Source organism: Lineus longissimus, chromosome 18, assembly GCF_910592395.1.
Source record: "Lineus longissimus chromosome 18, tnLinLong1.2, whole genome shotgun sequence".
Classification (NCBI taxonomy): Eukaryota; Metazoa; Nemertea; class Pilidiophora; order Heteronemertea; family Lineidae; genus Lineus; species Lineus longissimus.
Genome location: NC_088325.1, coordinates 13,628,150 through 13,647,817, shown reverse-complemented (window position 1 = coordinate 13,647,817; position 19,668 = coordinate 13,628,150). Strand labels below are relative to the sequence as shown.

Here is a 19,668-nt window from a genome sequence, read left to right as displayed (position 1 = left end):
CTTATAGCGAGCAATTCTCACACTAAAATTTCAGCGATGGACGAGTAATTAGCATTTTAGAGTCATATTTCGTGCTATAATAACTACGTTGTAAACATAATGCTCAAAATTGATTCATGAAAAAGGCAGTAGGGCAATATCAAGCATACAGTTATGGAAAAAGTGTATTTCCATTAACTGAATATTGTTTTTAAGACACTATTAAATTTTGGGCCTACTTTTCCGTAAACCACGAGAACAATAAAAAGCTCGGTTTATGAGGTCTGGTGGTCTATATTCGAGAAATCAGCGCCTCTAGTGTCAAGATTGGACACCGTCCTCCGCACTGTGTAGTGCAACCTCGAGCCTCCGAGGTAACCTCGACCCTCCGCTGCGGTTAGGGTCGAGGTTACCTGGACGACGTAAAAGAATATTTTTCTGCAATCAGTCCGAACGTTTCTTGATATTTCTCCAAAATTCCACAAGCGATCCTTTGTAAAGTTGTGTCTGTTTTGAACACTGATATTTGAAGATCATATTGATCAAAAGGCGATCAAAAATGTCCAAGCGAGAAGCACCGAATGGTGGTGAAAACGGGGCTGCAGTTCCGTCTAACTTGAACAAAAAGTTTGCTGCTGGAGGAGCACAACCCCTGGACTTGAATGACACTTCAGGCATGAATGTTGATGGGTCTGGAGCGGCATCCGGTAATTGTTGTGTCTTTGTTTGTGCCGGTTAGATATATTCGATATATGTCGCTTTCAGTCAATCGGTGTGATCCCAGAAATCATTGAGCCTGTGGACGCAGTCCTTGTCCTTAAAATTTTCGTGCTGACTTTAATTTTCAAATTTTCTCTTCAATCTTGGCTTGCTAGGCGAGCACTTTTCCCACCATCAAACGAACGAAAAAATGTGCTCCGTATGAATGATATCTCTTCGTCCCATTTCAGACAACTGCACTCCTGATGGCACCCCTGGACCACAATGTCGACCATTTAAGCCAGATCATATACGATTTTCAAAGAAGATAGTAGCAGAGGTGGATGAAAAGTTTTCGGAGCTGACCGAACATTACAGAAAACGTGTCGTCAGCAATGAACACCAGGTGTCCGACCCCTGTGAGATGCCGGAATATCCCATTGAAGAACGTGAGCAGACAAGGGCTCTGATCGAGAGGCAGATCAGTCATAGGTATACTCTAGCATTTTTTGCTGCATTCTAAAATTGTGTAGGAGGTGTTTTCAATTCACTGTTTTAAAGGGTGACTTGATGTCAGAACCATTTGGGCCAGATTGAGTTAAAATGTGGTCGAAGTTTCTACATTACCAGTCTGATAGGGGTATCATCATGGTTTTCGTTGCATGCATGTTTTTTAAAACCCTGCATGTGTATGCATTTGTGTTTGTCATTTGTCTTTAGTGATGAAAAAGCTTGGCTTGACTGTTATGTTTGTATAGTGCATCTGTGCTTGACGTGTGTGTGCTGGTACTGAATTTAAAATAGGTTTCTACTGCCCCTCATGTTTGAATACAAGATCTCATTTTGTGGATTTTTGACCAGACATCCTGGTGGGAAGAATTTAGTGGAAATTGATTGCTTAAAAATCTGATGATATTATGTGGTGATTTAAAGAATTTGATGACAGCTGTCCGCAGAGTGATCACTAAAGAAAGCTGTGACTGTGTGAGAATTATAGTTCACACCATGTGGAGCGATAATCTTCATCTAGGACACCCTTTGTGCATGTAGCGCGTTAATTTGAAAGGAAGTTTTCTGTTAGGCACTACCCCAAGGACGAAAATTTACACCTTGCAAGTCCAGCACCTGGCCAATGGCCTGCTTGACCACTTATGCTGGGTAGAATCTAGATTAAATCAGCTTCATTGTCATATCCTCATTATTCCTATTTACACTTCCCAGTTGCTCAGTCGGCTTTACAGTGCTAGCTACAAAAAAATGTAGCTAACTTTTAAAGATGCTACTGCCGATTGAGTACAGTGGACCCAGTTTATGGAAGAAGTTAGGGGGCTTCTAGTCCAGTGTTCTCCACAAGGCTATTTGTCAGGGTGACCAACCCAACCTTGGCAGCTTACCACCCTAACTTGGAAGAGCCACCCTACCTTGCTCTAGAACTTTGCAGAGGGTTCCTATAGGGCCACCCTATCTGAAATTGCTGGCCACTCTACCTCGTGTTGCACACTGGTAAAACGTCATGAAAGGGTATCACCCTACCTTGAGAAAACCCTGTGGAGAACACTGCTTGTCAGGCCTGCACTTTGTCCTTATTATTCCTCTTGACTGTGTATGCATTCTTATTGTTCAAAGTGTCCGGTAAAGTTTCACTTCTTTTCACGTATTTGCTTGGAGTTGCTTATAGTGTGCTTGTTGTTTACCTGTTCTAGCGGCGTCCCCTACCAGCAGTGGCGAGCTATCAGAGACAAAGCCGTCGCGGTGGCTGCCTTTCAGCGTGGTCACTCTGGCTCCACTGGCACTACCCCTGCCGGCAGTCACACCCCAGCTGATGCAGAAATTCACGTTGATCAAGCAACTCACAGATCGCCAGAAAAAAGGTGTGGATATTTTTCCTAAATCTATTATGACAAATATATACAATGATTGGGTCCTTTGCAAAATATATATAACTTTACCAGCGTAATTTCTAGCATTACAGAAGTAACAATGTTAGAAATGCACTTTGTGGTTCCACTGATGTGGTATTTTGGTAAGTTGTCGGAAAGTGATGGACTAACCCTTTCGTTTCAATGCTGTTACAATTGTCCAAGACCTTGTCAACATTCATTGTCTTAGGTCTTATTCGGTGAGCTATCAGCAAGCAAATGATTTGATATCTGTATATGGCCAGAGTCCTCTATTAAAACTTGTGTACATTACATGTACATTGTTGTGCATATGTTTTGGTAAAAAAAGTACACCTTGGACCAATCAATCTGCACAAAATTTTATATATGTCAAGAAAAACCCTTTGCCAATAGCATAATAAAGTTTTAAAAAATTCCAATACCGATTGCCTGAGAAAAAAAGATTTCCGTACACCATATCCATCAAAACGTCACTGGCGCATTGATATGGCCCTGTCAAAGTACAAGTTCTAAACTGACCAGTGAGACCACATTTTCTTAAATACATGAAATATATTATCAAAAAGCATATTTCTGTGATGGCCTGACTCTGTAGATTAAGAATCAACCACAGATTGAGAATTAATTCCACTTTGGTCCATCCCAGCCATGTATTTACCACAACTTCACATTTTGATAAGCTCTATGTGTGCCACACTTCCGGTCGTGGATGAATACATGTCTCTGCCCATATATATATTTTTTTTAATTTTTTTTTACCGGATATTATAGTGCCTTGTACAAGCTAAGCATGCTCCAAGGCACTTGAGTTAGAAGCAAATATTTGGATTTAAAAGAGTTTGATAGTGGTAAAACAGATAGATTAGAAAAAATTGAGTCTCTAAAACATAGATGGCACATTCGAGTCTATGTTGCTACCAACTAAAGGCTTCGTGGAACAAATGGGTTTTATGTCATGTCTGAGTACCATGGTCAATGTCAAATAGCCAAGGCTTGTCCTGCCTTCACGCTGAACTGCGGACTATTTTGTATTTTTGTGAACCCCATGTTTGGTCTGTGCATGAAATGTTGTGTAATGTTCAGCCTGTGTCAAAACCATCTTTATTTGCCAGCAAGTTTCTATACAATTATGATGGAGTATCTCGAATCAATAATTTTCCCTAATTGTGATGTCTTCAGTGTCATTTCGTTCAAAGGATTGAATTGAGGTTGTCCCATTGAAGAAACTCTGGAGAATCAATCCCCCAGCTTGCTGAGACTCAACCAGGCATTCCAACATGCCGTACCAGGCCTTTTGATTACATCATTTTCACACCGCTATACGGTGTAGGAAATTTGGCATGTCCCCAAATTAGGCCCTGAAAAAAAAAAAAAATTTTTTTTTTTTTTAAGGGGTAATTTGACCCCCTGAAGCGTTTTTTGACACCTTAAATGACCAAATCTCATCCTAAATGGCCTAATTTGATACTTTTCATCCTAAAATTATGAGTTTTCAGGTGCATGTGACAATGTCAGTCAATAAGGACATCGATGTTCAGGCAAATTGGCACAACGAAACGTCCCCAAATTAAGCTAAAAAGAAAAAAAATATGTCCCCAAAATAGGCTAAAAAATACAGGGTGTAGAGGTCTCCATGTAATTGAAAATCCTGCGTACTGGCCTTGAAAAGATAATAGTTTTGAATGCCTGCCTTAAACACACAAGATGAAGATATGATAAAAATCCGGGTTACTGATTCTCAAGGTTGATTGTTTGGGCCTTTCAGAATAACCTACATTTGAGAGTCCTGATATTAGGTTATCAGGTATCTAGGCTAATGACTGGTGTATGACCAACTCGGCCTATTACCAACTAGGCCTATTACCAACTAGGCCTACCAACTCGGCCTGGTTTATAAATCATTGGTTTATTGGCATAAGTTTTTCTTATATTTTTTTGTTTTTTGTTGGTATATATAGGCCTACTATGTATTCATTCCTGTTGGAAATTTGAAGAAAATTCATTGGGATTTGAAGGAGAAATCCATGAAATAACGGCGGCGAGTGTGGAAAAGTCGCGGTAGCACTCCAAATGTACTTTCATGGATTTCTCCTCCAAATCTTGATGAATTCTCTTCAAATTTCCACCAGGAATGAATAAATAGTATGCCTATATATACAGCAACAAAAAAAAACAATATATGGAAAACCTATGCCAATAAACCAATAATTTATTATCAGGCCGAGTTGGTAGGCCGAGTTGGGAATAGGCCGAGTTGCCCAGTATTCTAATTACTTGGCCTTTGCTAATTATCTTTTTATTAATTCTATTGTTGTATTACACTAGTCTTCAAAGGCCTAATATGCCAGGCATCTATCATTTGTGCATTTGTATCTGTGTTGGAAGTACATTTAACTGTAGTGGGTGACTGTCTTGGAAAAATGCCTCTTCCGTTTAAGGACTATGACAATTTTGATGACCAGTCTTCCTACCAACCTTACAAATATTGTAAATTTTCCAGAGGTGGTGATTATGGGTAGAGTATTCAACTATTTTTCGTCATCCAAGGCTGTGTTTTAATACCTCGTGGCTGTTTCAAACATTTCACATTGCTTGACCTGAAAAGCTACAGTCGTGGTCAAAATTAACGTCAAATAATATTCAAAACGTGCATGGCTTTCTTCACTTCAGCCCGTCACCGGATGGAACGTATGGTGATCATTCACCGTACATGGAACCAGACAGTATTGAATCAAAATTACCATTCAGTCAGTGAGTCTGGTTCAAATTTTCATGACTTTCGTTGTTTTGTTGTATTTCATGGTTCATGTTTGTATTCTTGTGATATCTGTTTGTAAACATTTTAGCAATTTATTGATAAATATGTCTATTTCATAATGGATTTATCCACTTTTCATCATCTGATATCTCATGACAATTCAACTTGGCAAATCAATGCAACAATGGTCCCGAGCCAAACGTCGTCTTTTGTGGTCTCCAAGGGTTAAAAAAATGCAGTGAAATTCAAGTTGGAAAAAGTTATCCATTGAATATTGACGAATTGTTCATGAAGGTGATGTTTATTCTTTATTCAATATGTTCAATGTCCCTGTATGGTGATTTGGGGCTTAAATTATAGCTTTAAATCTTTGATTTTGATGTTGGTTTTGGTTTTTTGCTAGATTGAATGTGGCAGGATAGGTTTTCATAACATGATGTACTCTTTCCTCTCCAGATAGCTCCCCATGCAGTGGTGAAACTCTTTTGTGGGGACACGAAACTCGCCGACTTATGGGTTCAGCTTTAGATGTTTCAGACATCCCATCAGCTGATATGCTGAGATGAACAGAGCCTGACCCATAACTCGGCCAAGTTCAGCCACTCAACAGGTGTCACTTGACTAGAAAGAGGTGATTGTCAAACTCTTCATGGTGCCTGAGGTTGACAACATGTTTGTTTCAGAATTGCCATGAAATCTTATGACTTTTTAGAGTGACACCTAAAATTGGTGTAGAGTTTTTGTGGAATTGTGTAGTGTCTAGATGTTGTAATGAGGAAATGGACTTTTGAAATCCCAATAGATGGCGCAGTGAGTCGCATACCTTTGCAGGCCCGTGCGAGCATCATGCTGACAATGACTACCGTTGAGGACGTCACACAACTTTGCGTGAGACGAACTAAATGGAACCAGCGAATGACGTCGCAACGATGGCTAGGTCTCCCATGACGTGATTCCTTTTGCCATTGTCGTTTCGAATAGAATTCTCTGTTACCGGTTTCACTTTATTGTTGCATGGACACATTTCGCATTGCATGCTCGAGTAAATGTTTAATGACAATTTTTAAAAGCCTGCTCTGTTAATCCAAAAATTTGATTGTAATTTTAAACTTGAATTTCCAATTTTGTAAATTTGTACTGAATATGGATTTTAACAATTGTTGTGTAGACAGGGATGAATACTTTGAATGCCAAGTTTCGGGGAATTCGCATGCGTGATAACTAATAGATTTTTCAGATGATACATGTATTATATTCAGACTGCCAGATTCCGCTGTCATAAATAAATGCAGAAATGTTTCACTGATCATCGTTCAATCACAAAAAAATCATTTCAAATTATTGGAAACTGATTCGACATCCTTTTATCTATTGCTCAACGAAATCCAATCTCCATTAACTTCAGGTCATACAATGGCTATGAACAACCTGGTCTCCAGGCTCCCAGTGCCGACGATGCGATGCTCATGGATGAGAAGATGGACGAGGTTGTGCCTCATTTCCAGCGGATCAGTATTACTGGCGAGTACGCTAGCGGGGTAAGTTGACCTTGGACCTGAAAGGGTTAATATCAAAACCGATGATTTCTAAAATATCAAATAGTCATCTGAATCTAATGGCATTATTAAAGGTTTTCTTTAACTTTATTTAGTATCGGGTATTAGCCCAAGATTCATTGCCTGCATTTGTAAAATTTAGAATTAGAATTTTCATTTGAGGTGGGGTAATTTTACTTTACTTTATAAAATTTCCTTTCTTGAGCGTTTCATTACTAAATTAAATTTAAGCTTCTCAGCGAAAGAACACAGCATATGTACAGTGTACAGCTTCACTGCATGTATTTATTCAACTTTGTCAACTTACATCATGAGTGACCCATTCGGCTGTTCGTGAAAATTTTTCTTGTTACCTCACATAGTGTTTCAGACTTTCATAGGTATTGAGGTAGACTATTCCAAGATGGTTGCCACCTCAACCTTCGTCCGTCAGGGTAAGGACAAACAATAAGGTAGCCTATCACCTCTACCAGGTCCTCGGGGTTCCCAACTGGGTAGAGAGCATCAGTATTGGCTGCTATTTTGAACATCAATGCCCAGTTGTGACGGCGCTGATGACGTTGCCATGTTGTTAGCCAAACTAGTGCCAACAGCATTGCTGACTACAAAATAGTCAAAAGGATGGATTGGCAACGACTACAAATGGGACTATTTAACTCTTTCCTGTATTTTGATCATAAAGCTGCAAATTCCCTTTGTGAGTGAAGTGATTCGTGTTTCAGAGTGTGTAAATAATGTAGATGACACTAGCTTTGGGCCACAGTTGCACTAAAAATATAGTTTGCACTCAAAACAGCTAATTTCACTCTTGTTTGCTGGCTTTACTTTGGCTTATAGAGTACATAGGGTGAACCAACAGGCACCTTTACCCTTTGCAATTCTAGGTTAGTATGGTTGATTAATTTGCCTCTTTTTAGATCGGCATCCGTGGTGGAGCTTGGTTATGGTAAAACGAAATGGCAAATGTTTAAATTTGGTCATCAATTTCAATTCTGTTCATTTTATTCTCCAAGACTATATACATAGTATGAGGAGGTCACATTTCCTTACAACAGAGCTCCACCTTTTGGGGCAATGAAATGTTAAGAGGCAGATTTGGTAGGTTTTCACCTGAGTTATTTCTGGGGTTTAGTTTGTTTTTTGATTCTTAAATGTTGGAAAGATTGCAGACATAAAATGGTGTTTGTGACCTTTCTAAATTTTTTGTTTTTATTTATGTTTAGGTTTGAGACTTTAACGTTAACACAAACTAACACATCAGACATGCTAAATCATAATATACCAATAATACTTTTAGTTTGCTTTTGATACACTAAAGGTCTGTCCATATTCCTGCATGTGGGTTGTAAACTGATGTGAATCTGACATGATGTAATTCCCCAGCACGCACTTTGGAGTTTTTTCGAACTTCTGCCAACTGATTCAAAGCCCTCAAAGTAGTTTTCTATCAGTTTTGGGATTAAAGCTGCTCATTGTGGATTTGAATGAGCTAACTTCACTCTTGGTGATTTTCTCTTTTGGCATGCGCTATGACTTTACTTGAAGAGAATTGCTGAGCTTGGTAATGGCACGTAAATTCTGAGTGATTCTTGAGTGAATATCTATGTTATCTTGGCAGAGGCAGAACTAGGGAGCAAAAAAGAAAGAAAAATAATCATTTGGATCTGTAGGGCATAAGGCATCACAAGGTCATAAGCGAACAGAGGGCTTTGAAAACGGCACAAGCAATCTGTCTGAGGATACACAGCCTTTAAAGGAGGCTCCCAGTCAGTAATAGCATTCCGCGAAGATGAGGTCACTGCAGCTGCTGCCCTCTATTTCCCCATCGCTGATTACAGGCAATGCCGGACAAACATGCGGTTTCGTAATGGATTCAGGCTTTCTAACTAGGGCAGTTAGATTCAATCTGGCACATGTCCGAGTGTTTGAAATACTACATAATTGTTCTGAATATTTCTCTCTCTGACTCTATGGTATCATTCATGCTAAAAACAATGCAGGGTCAAAGACAATTGACTTTGAAATAAGCTCAAATGCGTAGAAATAAGTGTCGATGTCCGACTGTCACGTGACTAAAACGTCATCAATATCTTATGCAAATGACCTTGTGAGCTATAAATAGTAACTTCGCGGAATGCTATTAGAATACCTCCTGTTGAGAAGTTTCTGTCCAGATAGGCCCTAACATCAGAAAAGTTGCCCCTAGATCTGCCACTTCTTGTTCCTGTTCATTCCTAAACAACTCACCATTTCTAACACAGTTCGGTCTAACACACTCCTCTAATGCCCCCTTTTTTCAGGCCGGAGCCTCATTGGCTTATTTTCCACAGGTTCCGCTCGAAGATCTCGAGTCCGCGTCAAAAAGTCTGGTGAAAGCGCTGCTCATCCGTGAGAAGTACATGGCGATATCGCTGCAGCATTTCTGCAAGACGACAGCAAGGTTTCTACAGAAGTTAGACAAGGAAGGCTTCCACGAAGAAATTGAGGATATTGAAAAGAAAAGCTTGGCGGGTAAGTATGTGCAGACTTTTGCCGAGATTTCCTTCTGGCAGCAGGCATGATTGTTTATCTGTTCATTATTTTCTTCATCATTTGAGTGTTTTATTTTGCGAAGGGCTGATTGCAGCTGTGGGAGGTCTCTTGACTGCCGCAAATGCAGCACACAGTTCATTCTTATTATATAGATTTGGCTAAAGGTGGCGGGTCCTTCTGTTTTTAGTATGTCATTTGAGTTTGACCGAAACCTTCTGCTGTGTATAGATCTTGGGTTTCACAGCAAGTTTAATGTTTTGACACCTAGAAAATGGATCATTCCTAGGACTTGTGTGCATGCCAACTATGTTTTTTTGCAGATGAAGTGTTTTTGAATCCGAGCGGTAAGGCTTTGTGACCTCTAACACCACTTTCATGCACTTTATCATTGTGCTTTCCATCAGAATGTGGAAACTTCGTGATATTCATCATAGCCAGGCAGTTTTGAAACTTGAAAGGCATCAACCTTGCTATCGAGGTGTACTATAATGTTTTAATGAAAAATCTTTAAACTTGAACATGAAAAGGCCCAGTGCTGAAAGCTATGTTCAAAAATTGTCTGCAAAAATCCAATTAGTATTTGGAAAACGCACCTGTCTGGCAAAACAACCTCCCCTCTCGAAATCCTAGTAACGCTTATGCTGGCCTACAAGTGATGCTACTTCAAGAAGTTGGGTGTGGTTCCCTAAAAAATGCTCTGGTAGATGACATTTCAAGCTAGTACCGTGCTACATGTATTTAGTTTGTGCCATCATTTGCTTGAGGGGGTAGGGGCAGATGGGACAGGCTCCAAAACGATAAGATAACGCTATGTGTGTCTGCTAATCTCCTTGCTTTGTTTGGAGTGTGGAATCATCCAAGGTTGCGGTCGTCATACTTTTTCATCCATTCATCATATGTTGCGTAATTGGCGATTGGCATTCGGCTGAAAAGTCCTATGGTAGGTTGTACCCCAGGGAGGATCGGCTGGATAAAGGACCCTTATTCCAAAATAGATCGAATAGTTCTCATCACACTAAGCACACTTTGGGTGATATGAATAAAGACTAGCAAATGCTTTTATCTAAAACTCCATGTACATTTACACTAGGCCTTTCTGTACAAAATTGAAGTAAAAGCATTTGCTAGTCTTTATTCATATCACCCATTGTTATAAATCTTAGCCAAAAATGTATTGCAAACAGTTGTTCGCTTCAATCTATTCTGTAGTTGAGTTTTCAATTTTGAGTTTTTTTTGCACTATTGCAGCAGTTTTCGCTAATTTGTTTTTGTTTCAGTCAATATTCGGTGTCTGATTTGTTTTGCAGTTGTTTTTTTTTAATAAATAGGTGTTTGTTGACGCAATTCTCTGTTCATGTCATTGTGACTTGGACCTCCTTTTTGTTTATGTCGACAAAGACATCCCTTACAAAAGTAGTAACACAAAGCAGTAATATCGGCAAGCAAATAGGTGAAAGATTTTGAATTTCAGAATTTTAGCAATGCAGAAAAATCTTCTTTTGCCAGGAATACGCACCAGGGGACAGGACATTTTGGAGTTCTTTGATAATATCAAAACTCAAAGTCTTCAAGGTATTCCCTGTGTTCAGCTAAAATTGCCTGCATTTGTCCCTGTCTCCACTTTCACACAGATTGACCCCACCTTGTGTGATGTTGAGCACACTGCATCTGTCATTAACAAGTATGTACTGCTTGTAACGCTAAAGTTTAAGTTCGACCAGACACTCGTCATCTCAGTGGGAAGAACATTGTGTTGCTCAAACAAAGTTTGATTCAAGTTCATTAATTGTGCTGCTTTCTTCCTCTTTAATGAGTATGAAAATGGTTAGGCCAACGCCCGCCATTCGCTTTAGGCAGAGGAGTGATATATCAGGCACTTGTTATTCTTCTTGTTGACTTGTTTTTCAACTTTCTATATAAATGCTTATAGAAATCCAACAATTTGAGCTTTGAGTTGCCTGCATTGCTTCAGTTTTGGTAGACACTTGAGTTGTAGTCTGTTTATGTTAGGTAATGCTTTGTTTTGACTAACTTTCAATTATGTTGAGTGATGGCCCTTTAAAAATATCTCGACCGTTTTGATTTGGATATGACAAGAAAATAGAAAGATATTAAGGGGATAGAAGATTGCCCCAGCACCATCATCGGGTGGACTAACTGCTACATGTTCAGACAAAGTTACCCTGAGTCTATCATTAATAGTCCTGAATGTCTTCTCTTTCCTTCACTCCAAGGCCTGCAGAGGTGAATCTGTGTGTGTTTTGGACTTTGTTTATAGCTGTAGGTCCACCTTTTCAAAAACCCTGCATCGATTTGAGACCCATAAGTCTGGGCCGCGTGTAGAAATGCCAGAGAGCGCTTCCATTATTCAATATGACCGCGTGTTTCTGTAACTTTTCGACTGGCTCCTATGGGAATCAATTCTCAAGAATAACTATTTTTAGAAATGACTCCTGGTGACAGATTGGAACTGATCCCTAAGTTCTTGGTTCAAATGACGACAGTTGTAGTTATCCTATTCAAATAATTTCCCTCAAAAATATTACCCTTAATTCTCAAAGGTCAGATCCTAACAATAACGATATAATGAGCATTTTGATTACAGTCATTTCCTCTTCCACTTTCAGACCATCCACTCAACCCCCCAAGCCGCGAATATCCGTTCCACATTGATTTCCCCGACACGGCCAACTGCTTGTTAAAGATGAAAGGTGGCATCGCCCATGTTTATAAAGACGAAGAATCGTTACAGCGTGATGAACCAATTGACTTTCCCTACATCGATAGGGAGCAGTTTCTCGCTGATCAAAGTCTCATGATGGCTTTCATTAGCGATGGGCCCTTGTAAGTTTGAAGAAGCACTCCGATTTGTTGATGGTTCACCCTGAGAGTTGTCTGTCAGTTCTTTAGAATTACACAGCTAATATGGCCAGCGTGGTACAGATTTTGTCTGCAGGTGGTCATTTCTGCATTCAATTCAATGGCCACTTTCCCCAAGCTCCTTAAGTGGCTGGCAACAAAGGTTGATGAAGCCAGTTCCAAGCAAACAAAAGCTGGATGTCCTGTCTCAACTCTTACATTTTGTCACTGGTTACTTTCTCATGGAATCAAATGAAACATTGCCTATCATTTGTCTATTCCAGGAAGTCTTTCTGCTATCGAAGGTTGACTTATCTCTCATCCAAGTTTCAACTTCACTCATTGCTCAACGAGCTGCGAGAATCTGCAGCTCAGAAAGAGGTTCCTCATCGTGACTTCTATAATCTCAGAAAAGTGAGTTCACTGAACATGTTAAAATTAAATTGTATTGAATTTTTGTATATTCACGGTGTCAGTATTCATGGTTGGACTAGTGTCCAGTCAATCAAGGTCGAATACATCGTGATGTGATTTTGGTGTCTTCTGACAGTATTTGCCACTGACAGTATTAATTTATGGAAGTGACTACTTGGCAAGCCCAAACTTACCAAACAGCGACTTTTTCTTGTCCTGAATGGAGAGCCGAACTCGTTAATATTAAAGTAAAGTCTCCAGCTCGCCAAACAGGGTAGATTTTTTACCTGTTTGGCAAGCCCGGCTGGCCGAACAGCGACTTTTTCTTGTCCTGAATGGAGAGCCGAACTCTCTGGCTAATGTGTTGTAAAGTCTCCAGCTCGCCAAACAGGCTAGATTTTTTACCTGTTTGGCAAGCCCGGCTGGCCGAACAGGGTGGCTTTTTAGTGCTGTTTGGCAAGCGGCTCTCCAAACAGGACAAAAAAAGATGCCTGTTCGGCGAGCGGCTTGCCAAATAGACTTGGCCTAAATTTATATACAAATATACTTCCAGGTTGACACACATATCCACGCCGCTTCTGCAATGAATCAAAAACATCTCCTACGCTTCATCAAGAAGAAAATCAAAACGAATTCGGAGGACATTGTGTGCAAGGATAAAGACGGAAAGGAGATGACACTCAAGGAGGTCTTTGAGAGCATGAACTTGTCCTCTTATGATCTCAGCGTGGACATGCTCGATGTACATGCGGTAGGTTTTAAGTATCTTGATTTTGGAAACCGGCACCTCATCAATGTCTTCACCTATGTCTGCAGTTGCTGCATCTTGTTTCACGATGTCCAACCATCTCACTCTAGGTTTTCCTTGTTCCCTTTTTGCCCCCAACCAATTCCAGGCATTCTTCCTGCAACCATCTTCCATGCAATCATGTCTGGTCTATCGGAGTGATTAGACCATTCATCAGAAAGCTCTAAATCACAACTTTCTAATGATACCAATAGAGTGTTATGATAATTTTGGGGCAAAACATACATCATTTGGAATTTTCTCAAACAGGCTCATTCTGTCTTTCAGGATCGGAACACTTTCCACAGGTTTGATAAGTTCAACTCCAAGTATAATCCAGTCGGTGAGAGCAAACTGAGGGAGATCTTCATGAAGACAGACAACTATATCAATGGACGTTACTTTGCTCACATCATCAAGGTTTGTATGAAAGCGTCGTGCAGATTCGTCTAAAGATGTTGATGATGATTTTGCAAATGGCCCTGCGGCCTGACAGACGGGGGAGCGCTTAACCCCCTGCTCTCCTGAGTGTACCAGCTCAAGGACTGAAGTGTGAAATGTTGGACGGAATTCACCTTTGGGAACACGCTCGTCTAAATTCACTTCTAAACTTCAATCTGTTTTCAGGAGGTAATGAGCGACTTGGAGGAGAGTAAATACCAGAATGCTGAACTTCGACTCTCCGTCTATGGCCGATCGCGTGACGAATGGGACCGACTTGCAAAATGGGCCGTCGAACATAACGTTTATTCGAATAACGTCACATGGCTGATTCAAGTTCCGAGGATTTAGTAAGTAGACGGAGAATTGAACCGTGGGGTCTTCAGGGCCTTTTAATACAAGGGCTGGTAATCACTCAGTCCCTTAGAACGATATTTTGGAAGAGGGAGTTCTTTTAGAAGGGATAAGAAGTAATCCATGACAATTGGATATTCCGACACATTTCTTGGTTTTGGGTTTTGTTGGCAAATGTACCCTGAAAGAAAAAAGCTGGTAACACCTCCCTTTGCATATATATACTGTGTTGATGGGTTAATGCCAGCAATGGAAAGCCTGTACGAAGGCCTATTTCACCTGTAATAGGCCTATGTTGAAAAGACGCCTCTTGACTGACACAAGGCTGTCTACAGAGTGAGTCACCTTACACACACTCGGCATAATACGTGATCATTTTGTTGTTCCTTTCCAGTGATATTTACAAGTCGAACAATTTGATTGCGACCTTTCAAGACCTCCTGGACAATCTCTTCTTACCACTGTTCGAAGTTACTAATGACCCAAACAGCCATCCTGATCTACATAAGTTCCTGCAATATGTAAGTTCAGAACATTGGTAGTGGGACCTTCGTTTCTGCCCGGCCTTTTCAGATTTCTGGCTGAAAACCTACTTACATGTGATAATTTAAGTCAACAAAAGTGCTAGTTTTGTTTCTGTAAGTGTATAGCAACGGAATGAGTTGTTGGCCCATAGCTACCTGGTAGATGTGGAGGGGCTGCCTCCTTGGAGCTTCATCACCAACGCTTGGATCCAACTTTGGTCTGAATCCTAGCCTGAGATCTGTCTGGCATGGTTGGACCTCCCAGGAGTCGGGGCTCCGTCAACGTAGTCCTCAGGGTCACAGGGACACACAGGCAGGTGCACCACAGCAAGGTCAGGATCCACGACACCTTGGCTGAAACACTATCGAATTTATTGTCTCCTCTTGTTCTTTTCCAGGTGACTGGTCTGGACTCAGTCGATGACGAATCAAAGGCCGAAACCATTGTGTTCGACAAGGAATGCCCTGTCCCGGCCGAGTGGAACTTAGCAGAGAATCCACCATATTCCTATTACATTTACTACATGTATACAAACCTCGTGGTGCTTAACCATTTCCGAAGGTAATGAACGTCCGAATTTCCTATGATGTAAATGTGCATTCACTTCATTTGGATGGAGTTCATCGCTTGTTATTATAATTATGTAATAGTGTGCAAGGGCAGCCATAATGTGTATAAATATACACGCGGCGCCTCTGAATAAACTCAATAAATAAAAAAAAAAAAAAAAAAAAAAATGGGAGTTCAAATTGCTTTAGGATGTCAAGTTCAAACCATAATGGTAGTGCATCTGGTCAGCCATAATGTGTATGAATATACACGCGGCACCCTCTGAATAAACTCAATAAATAAAAATTAAAAAAAGAAAAAAAAAGGGAGTTCAAATTGCTTTAGGATGTCAAGTTCTAGCCATAATGGTAGTGCATCTGGTCAGCCCTTAAAGGTAAACAGTCTCTGACACAGGTGGTTTGACACAATATTTTCTGTTTCAGGGAGCGCGGCCTCAACACATTCACCTTGCGGCCCCACTGTGGTGAGGCTGGCCCAGTAAACCATCTCCTGACGGGCTACATGCTGTCTGAGAATATCTCTCATGGACTTATGCTCAGGAAGGTCAGTATCTCGTCACTCACTCACTCACTCCTACAACCTGATATTCTCTATGTCAAATGTGTATACGGTATCTATTAAGTGTTTGTGGCTGCAGCCTTTGAGGAGGAGGGGTGTGCTGTCTTCCCGGCCTCAAAAAAACCTTTAAAAAATGTCGTTTCATGCAGGATTTTGCCACGTGACGGCTGAGCGAGGTGATATCTCTATAAAAGAAACATCTCAAATGTATTTGTTAGAAATTTCTCCCCTTGGTCTATTCCAGGTCCCTGTGCTGCAGTATTTGTTCTACCTGGCTCAGATTGGCATCGCGATGTCTCCGCTCAGTAACAACTCACTCTTCCTGAGCTATCATCGCAACCCGCTTCCAGAGTATCACAGTAGGGGGCTCTGTGTGTCATTGTCAACCGATGATCCGCTGCAGTTCCATTTCACCAAGGTACACATGTTGGACTTGTTTCGTCAAGAATCATTGCTTAAAGTGATACTATGATGTGATTTACAACTTTGCGGAAATACGTCCGTTTTTTAATTGTTGATCACAAATGTAAAGCTCAAATTTTCCATTTTTGATTAGATTTATTATAAAATCGCTGAATGTAAACCACCGCGAATGCGAAAATGTTCATGTTGTGACGTCATCAACGAAAACGGCATCGAAGCGAGCCGTCCGGGCGGGATTAAACCATCAATTTCTAGAAAATGTGCATTTCGATTCATGCTTACAGGTGCCTAAGATGAACAGCCCCTCGTAGAATTGCCATTCGATACTTTTGGGAGATTCAATCTGAATGCATATCATCTTTGTTAGAATGATTGTTGTGACTCATTATTCGTTTCATTCTAAATTATCAGGAAGCGTTAATGGAGGAGTACAGCATCGCTACCCAGGTGTGGAAGTTGACGGCCTGTGATATGTGTGAGCTCGCGAAGAACAGCGTCATCATGAGTGGATTCCCTCATTCGGTAGGAAACCTTTGTTGATTTCTTTTATATTTTTTTACCTCCCTGAGAAAGTGATTATTGGTAAGGCGGCACCAGGTTCAAGTGATGATCAGTGTGGTTAAACCATGTGGACATCTCTATTTGCTGATGTTTTGCTTCAACTTTTGGAATAATGAATACTGTGGCAAAAGTTTTGGATGATTTCTGCATGGTTATTGTTATTGTTCAGGCCTTTCGGTTACATCATTTTCACACCGCTATACGGTGTAGGAAATTTGGCATGTTCCCAAATTAGGCCCTGAAAAAATGTCCCCAAAATAGAAAAAAAAAAAAAAATTTATTTTTTTTTTAAGGGGTAATTTGACCCCCTGTAGCGTTTTTTGACACCTTAAATGACCAAATCTCATCCTAAATGGCCTAATTTGATACTTTTCATCCTAAAATTATGAGTTTTCAGGTGCATGTGACAATGTCAGTCAATAAGGACGTCGATGTTCAGGCAAATTGGCACGACGAAATGTCCCCAAATTAAGCTAAAAAGCAAAAAAAAACATGTCCCCAAAATAGGCTAAAAAAATACAGGGTGTAGAGGTCTCCATGTAATTGAAAGGTCTGTTGTTTCCTCTTGGTTACATATTGTCACCTGTTCCTCAAGTGTTTAACAAAGTGCTCAATGTCTTTCGATCGTTTTAGGTCAAACGCCATTGGATTGGACCGAATTACACCAACGAGGGTGTCGCAGGCAATGACATCACAAGGACGAACGTTCCTGACATACGAGTTGCATATCGCCAAGAAACGTTGACACATGAACTTGAGACATTGGTGACGGTGGCGACTGGTCTCCACTGAGGGGCGGGTTCACGGATGAGTCTTGTTGTCTTTCAAGTTTGCATGATGTGGCAGTCATGATGGCCATATGACGAAGCAAGGGTTGAGATGGGCATAGTTTCTTAGCCCTACAATGAGTCGGGTTTCATAATTTTTCAAATTCACCGATTTGTAATGGTAGTACATATACTTGTAGTTAGTCGGGGTCGTGGTGGCCAAGATTACTGCATCTCTAGTCAATATTCAGATTTCAAGATTCATATCGTATAAAAATAACCGATAAGGATTGACAAGGCAAAGGTGATGATGTTTGTCTATCCTTGAAGGGGTTGGGTATAAGGCATATAGTGGTACGTAAACTGGTCTTTCAAAAGTGATGGTTTTGGAGACAAAAATGACATGCTGCTGTGCTTGGCACCGTCCTGTTATCAAAGAGGTGATGAGGAGTAGTCGTATGTCTTTCAGGGTGAGATGGATTTTGGCCGCTGTGTTGCAGTGTGTCCTCCGTTTTAATCAGTGCTAATAAGAAAAAGGAGAGTTGTTAGTCTTTCAATTTTGTATACAACTGGTCTCATATTTAGAAAGTTATATGTATTGTAGATTGTCATGAATCATCAAGGGCTCTGGTCACATTGGCTTCCTGGTCTCACTTAAGAAAGAGCTGACCTGATTGATGGAGTGGCTTCCTGGTCTCACTTAAGAAAGAGCTGACCTGAATGACGCAGTGACCGAAGCCCTTGATTGATCATGATGCTATAGGTAGGAGAGATGTCTCTAGTCTTTCAGATTGAAAGCGACTGTTAGGCTTGATTGATAGATGTACATAACGATGTTGTATTTATATAAACTGTATCCAGTCACTGTGATATTTAGAATTTCGACAACCAGATATAATTTCGGGTGTGGGGGCCTCAGTGTCTTGTCTTTCAAATTGAAAGCCAGCGTTCGCAGTTCCGACCTATACTCGATATCCTGAGTATACAGGTGTTCTCGAGCATGCCGTCTCATCATGCCTTGCATTCATAGTCGATACACCAGAGATGCTGAGTTTGATATCGATTATAGGTCAGACCTGGTAAGGGAGAGGTTTGTAATTAATGATAATCAGATACATGTATTAATATTAATGTGATCTTAGGACTACTGTAACTGTACCATGAATAAAAAGACACTGTTATCAATTGAATAAATAGCAAAATACCTTACTAATAAAGTGTATGTAAAAAAGTCCACCTGTTATGTTATAAGTGCCCACCATTAGGCTTGGTATGTAAATTTGTGTAATTTTGTTGTATTTGAAATACAAGTGGACAATGTACTCTACAGGGTGGCCCAGAATTATTTTCCCTTGCACAATAGAACGCTACTGTGTATCCATTGACATTGTAGGAAAATAATTCTGGGCCACCCTATTTGTATCTTGTATGAAGGTTAGACTTGCATGCAGAATCGCGATGCGACTTAAATCTGTTTTCGGGTCTTTCAGGTTACAATGTCAGTAATGGGGAGTTTTTCGCAAAGCCCCCGAAATGTCAATTTGAATGCCTATCCCATTGTCCTAAGTCGTTATCAGACGAGCGAACAATGGGATAGGCGTTCACATTGGCATTCCGGGGATTTGCAAAAAGTCCCTAATCAAGTGAAAAGTTGTAAACTTGCATAATGTGAGCGAAATTACCTGTTAAAAATATACTTGAATAGAAATTTTAGAAGAAAGTAGTCTTGATCTTTGTTACTTGACTTTTCTGGACTGACTGTAGGTATCACACCTGTTCTGTTGGTGGTGTCTTCACCCCACCTGTTGGATTAACCCACTGGTTCATCAAATTGAAGTTCTGCAGGCCAACCACACAGTAGACCTGTCTGAATGATATGTCCAAGAACTTCTATAGGGTGAAGGCCACTCCTTGGGTTCCTATCACCCCTCAGGAACCCCTATTATTGCCCATAACCGGCGCGATTAGGCTGTATTACAGCATT

The 19,668-nt window shown here is 40.5% G+C and overlaps 1 protein-coding gene across 9 annotated transcripts; it reads left to right on the top strand.

The window, feature by feature from the left end:
* The first annotated feature begins 289 nt into the window (after positions 1-289).
* Positions 290-19,404, top strand: LOC135502076 (AMP deaminase 2-like). 9 transcript variants are annotated; one of them, XM_064794593.1, is made up of 18 exons: positions 290-686; positions 930-1,170; positions 2,382-2,549; positions 5,250-5,330; positions 6,743-6,875; positions 9,224-9,404; positions 10,932-10,997; positions 12,053-12,269; positions 12,569-12,698; positions 13,252-13,449; positions 13,774-13,905; positions 14,113-14,276; positions 14,675-14,801; positions 15,203-15,366; positions 15,798-15,918; positions 16,178-16,351; positions 16,768-16,878; positions 17,551-19,404. In XM_064794593.1, the coding sequence occupies exons 1-18, from the start codon at positions 539-541 to the stop codon at positions 17,707-17,709; spliced, it is 2,715 nt and encodes a 904-aa protein (XP_064650663.1). In that variant the 5' UTR covers positions 290-538; the 3' UTR covers positions 17,710-19,404. The 9 variants fall into 9 exon arrangements, with proteins under 9 accessions (XP_064650663.1, XP_064650662.1, XP_064650664.1 ...); XM_064794592.1 differs by having other exon boundaries at positions 9,194-9,404; XM_064794594.1 differs by lacking the exon at positions 10,932-10,997 and adding an exon at positions 9,746-9,769 and having other exon boundaries at positions 291-686; positions 9,194-9,404.
* The last annotated feature ends 264 nt before the right edge of the window (positions 19,405-19,668 follow it).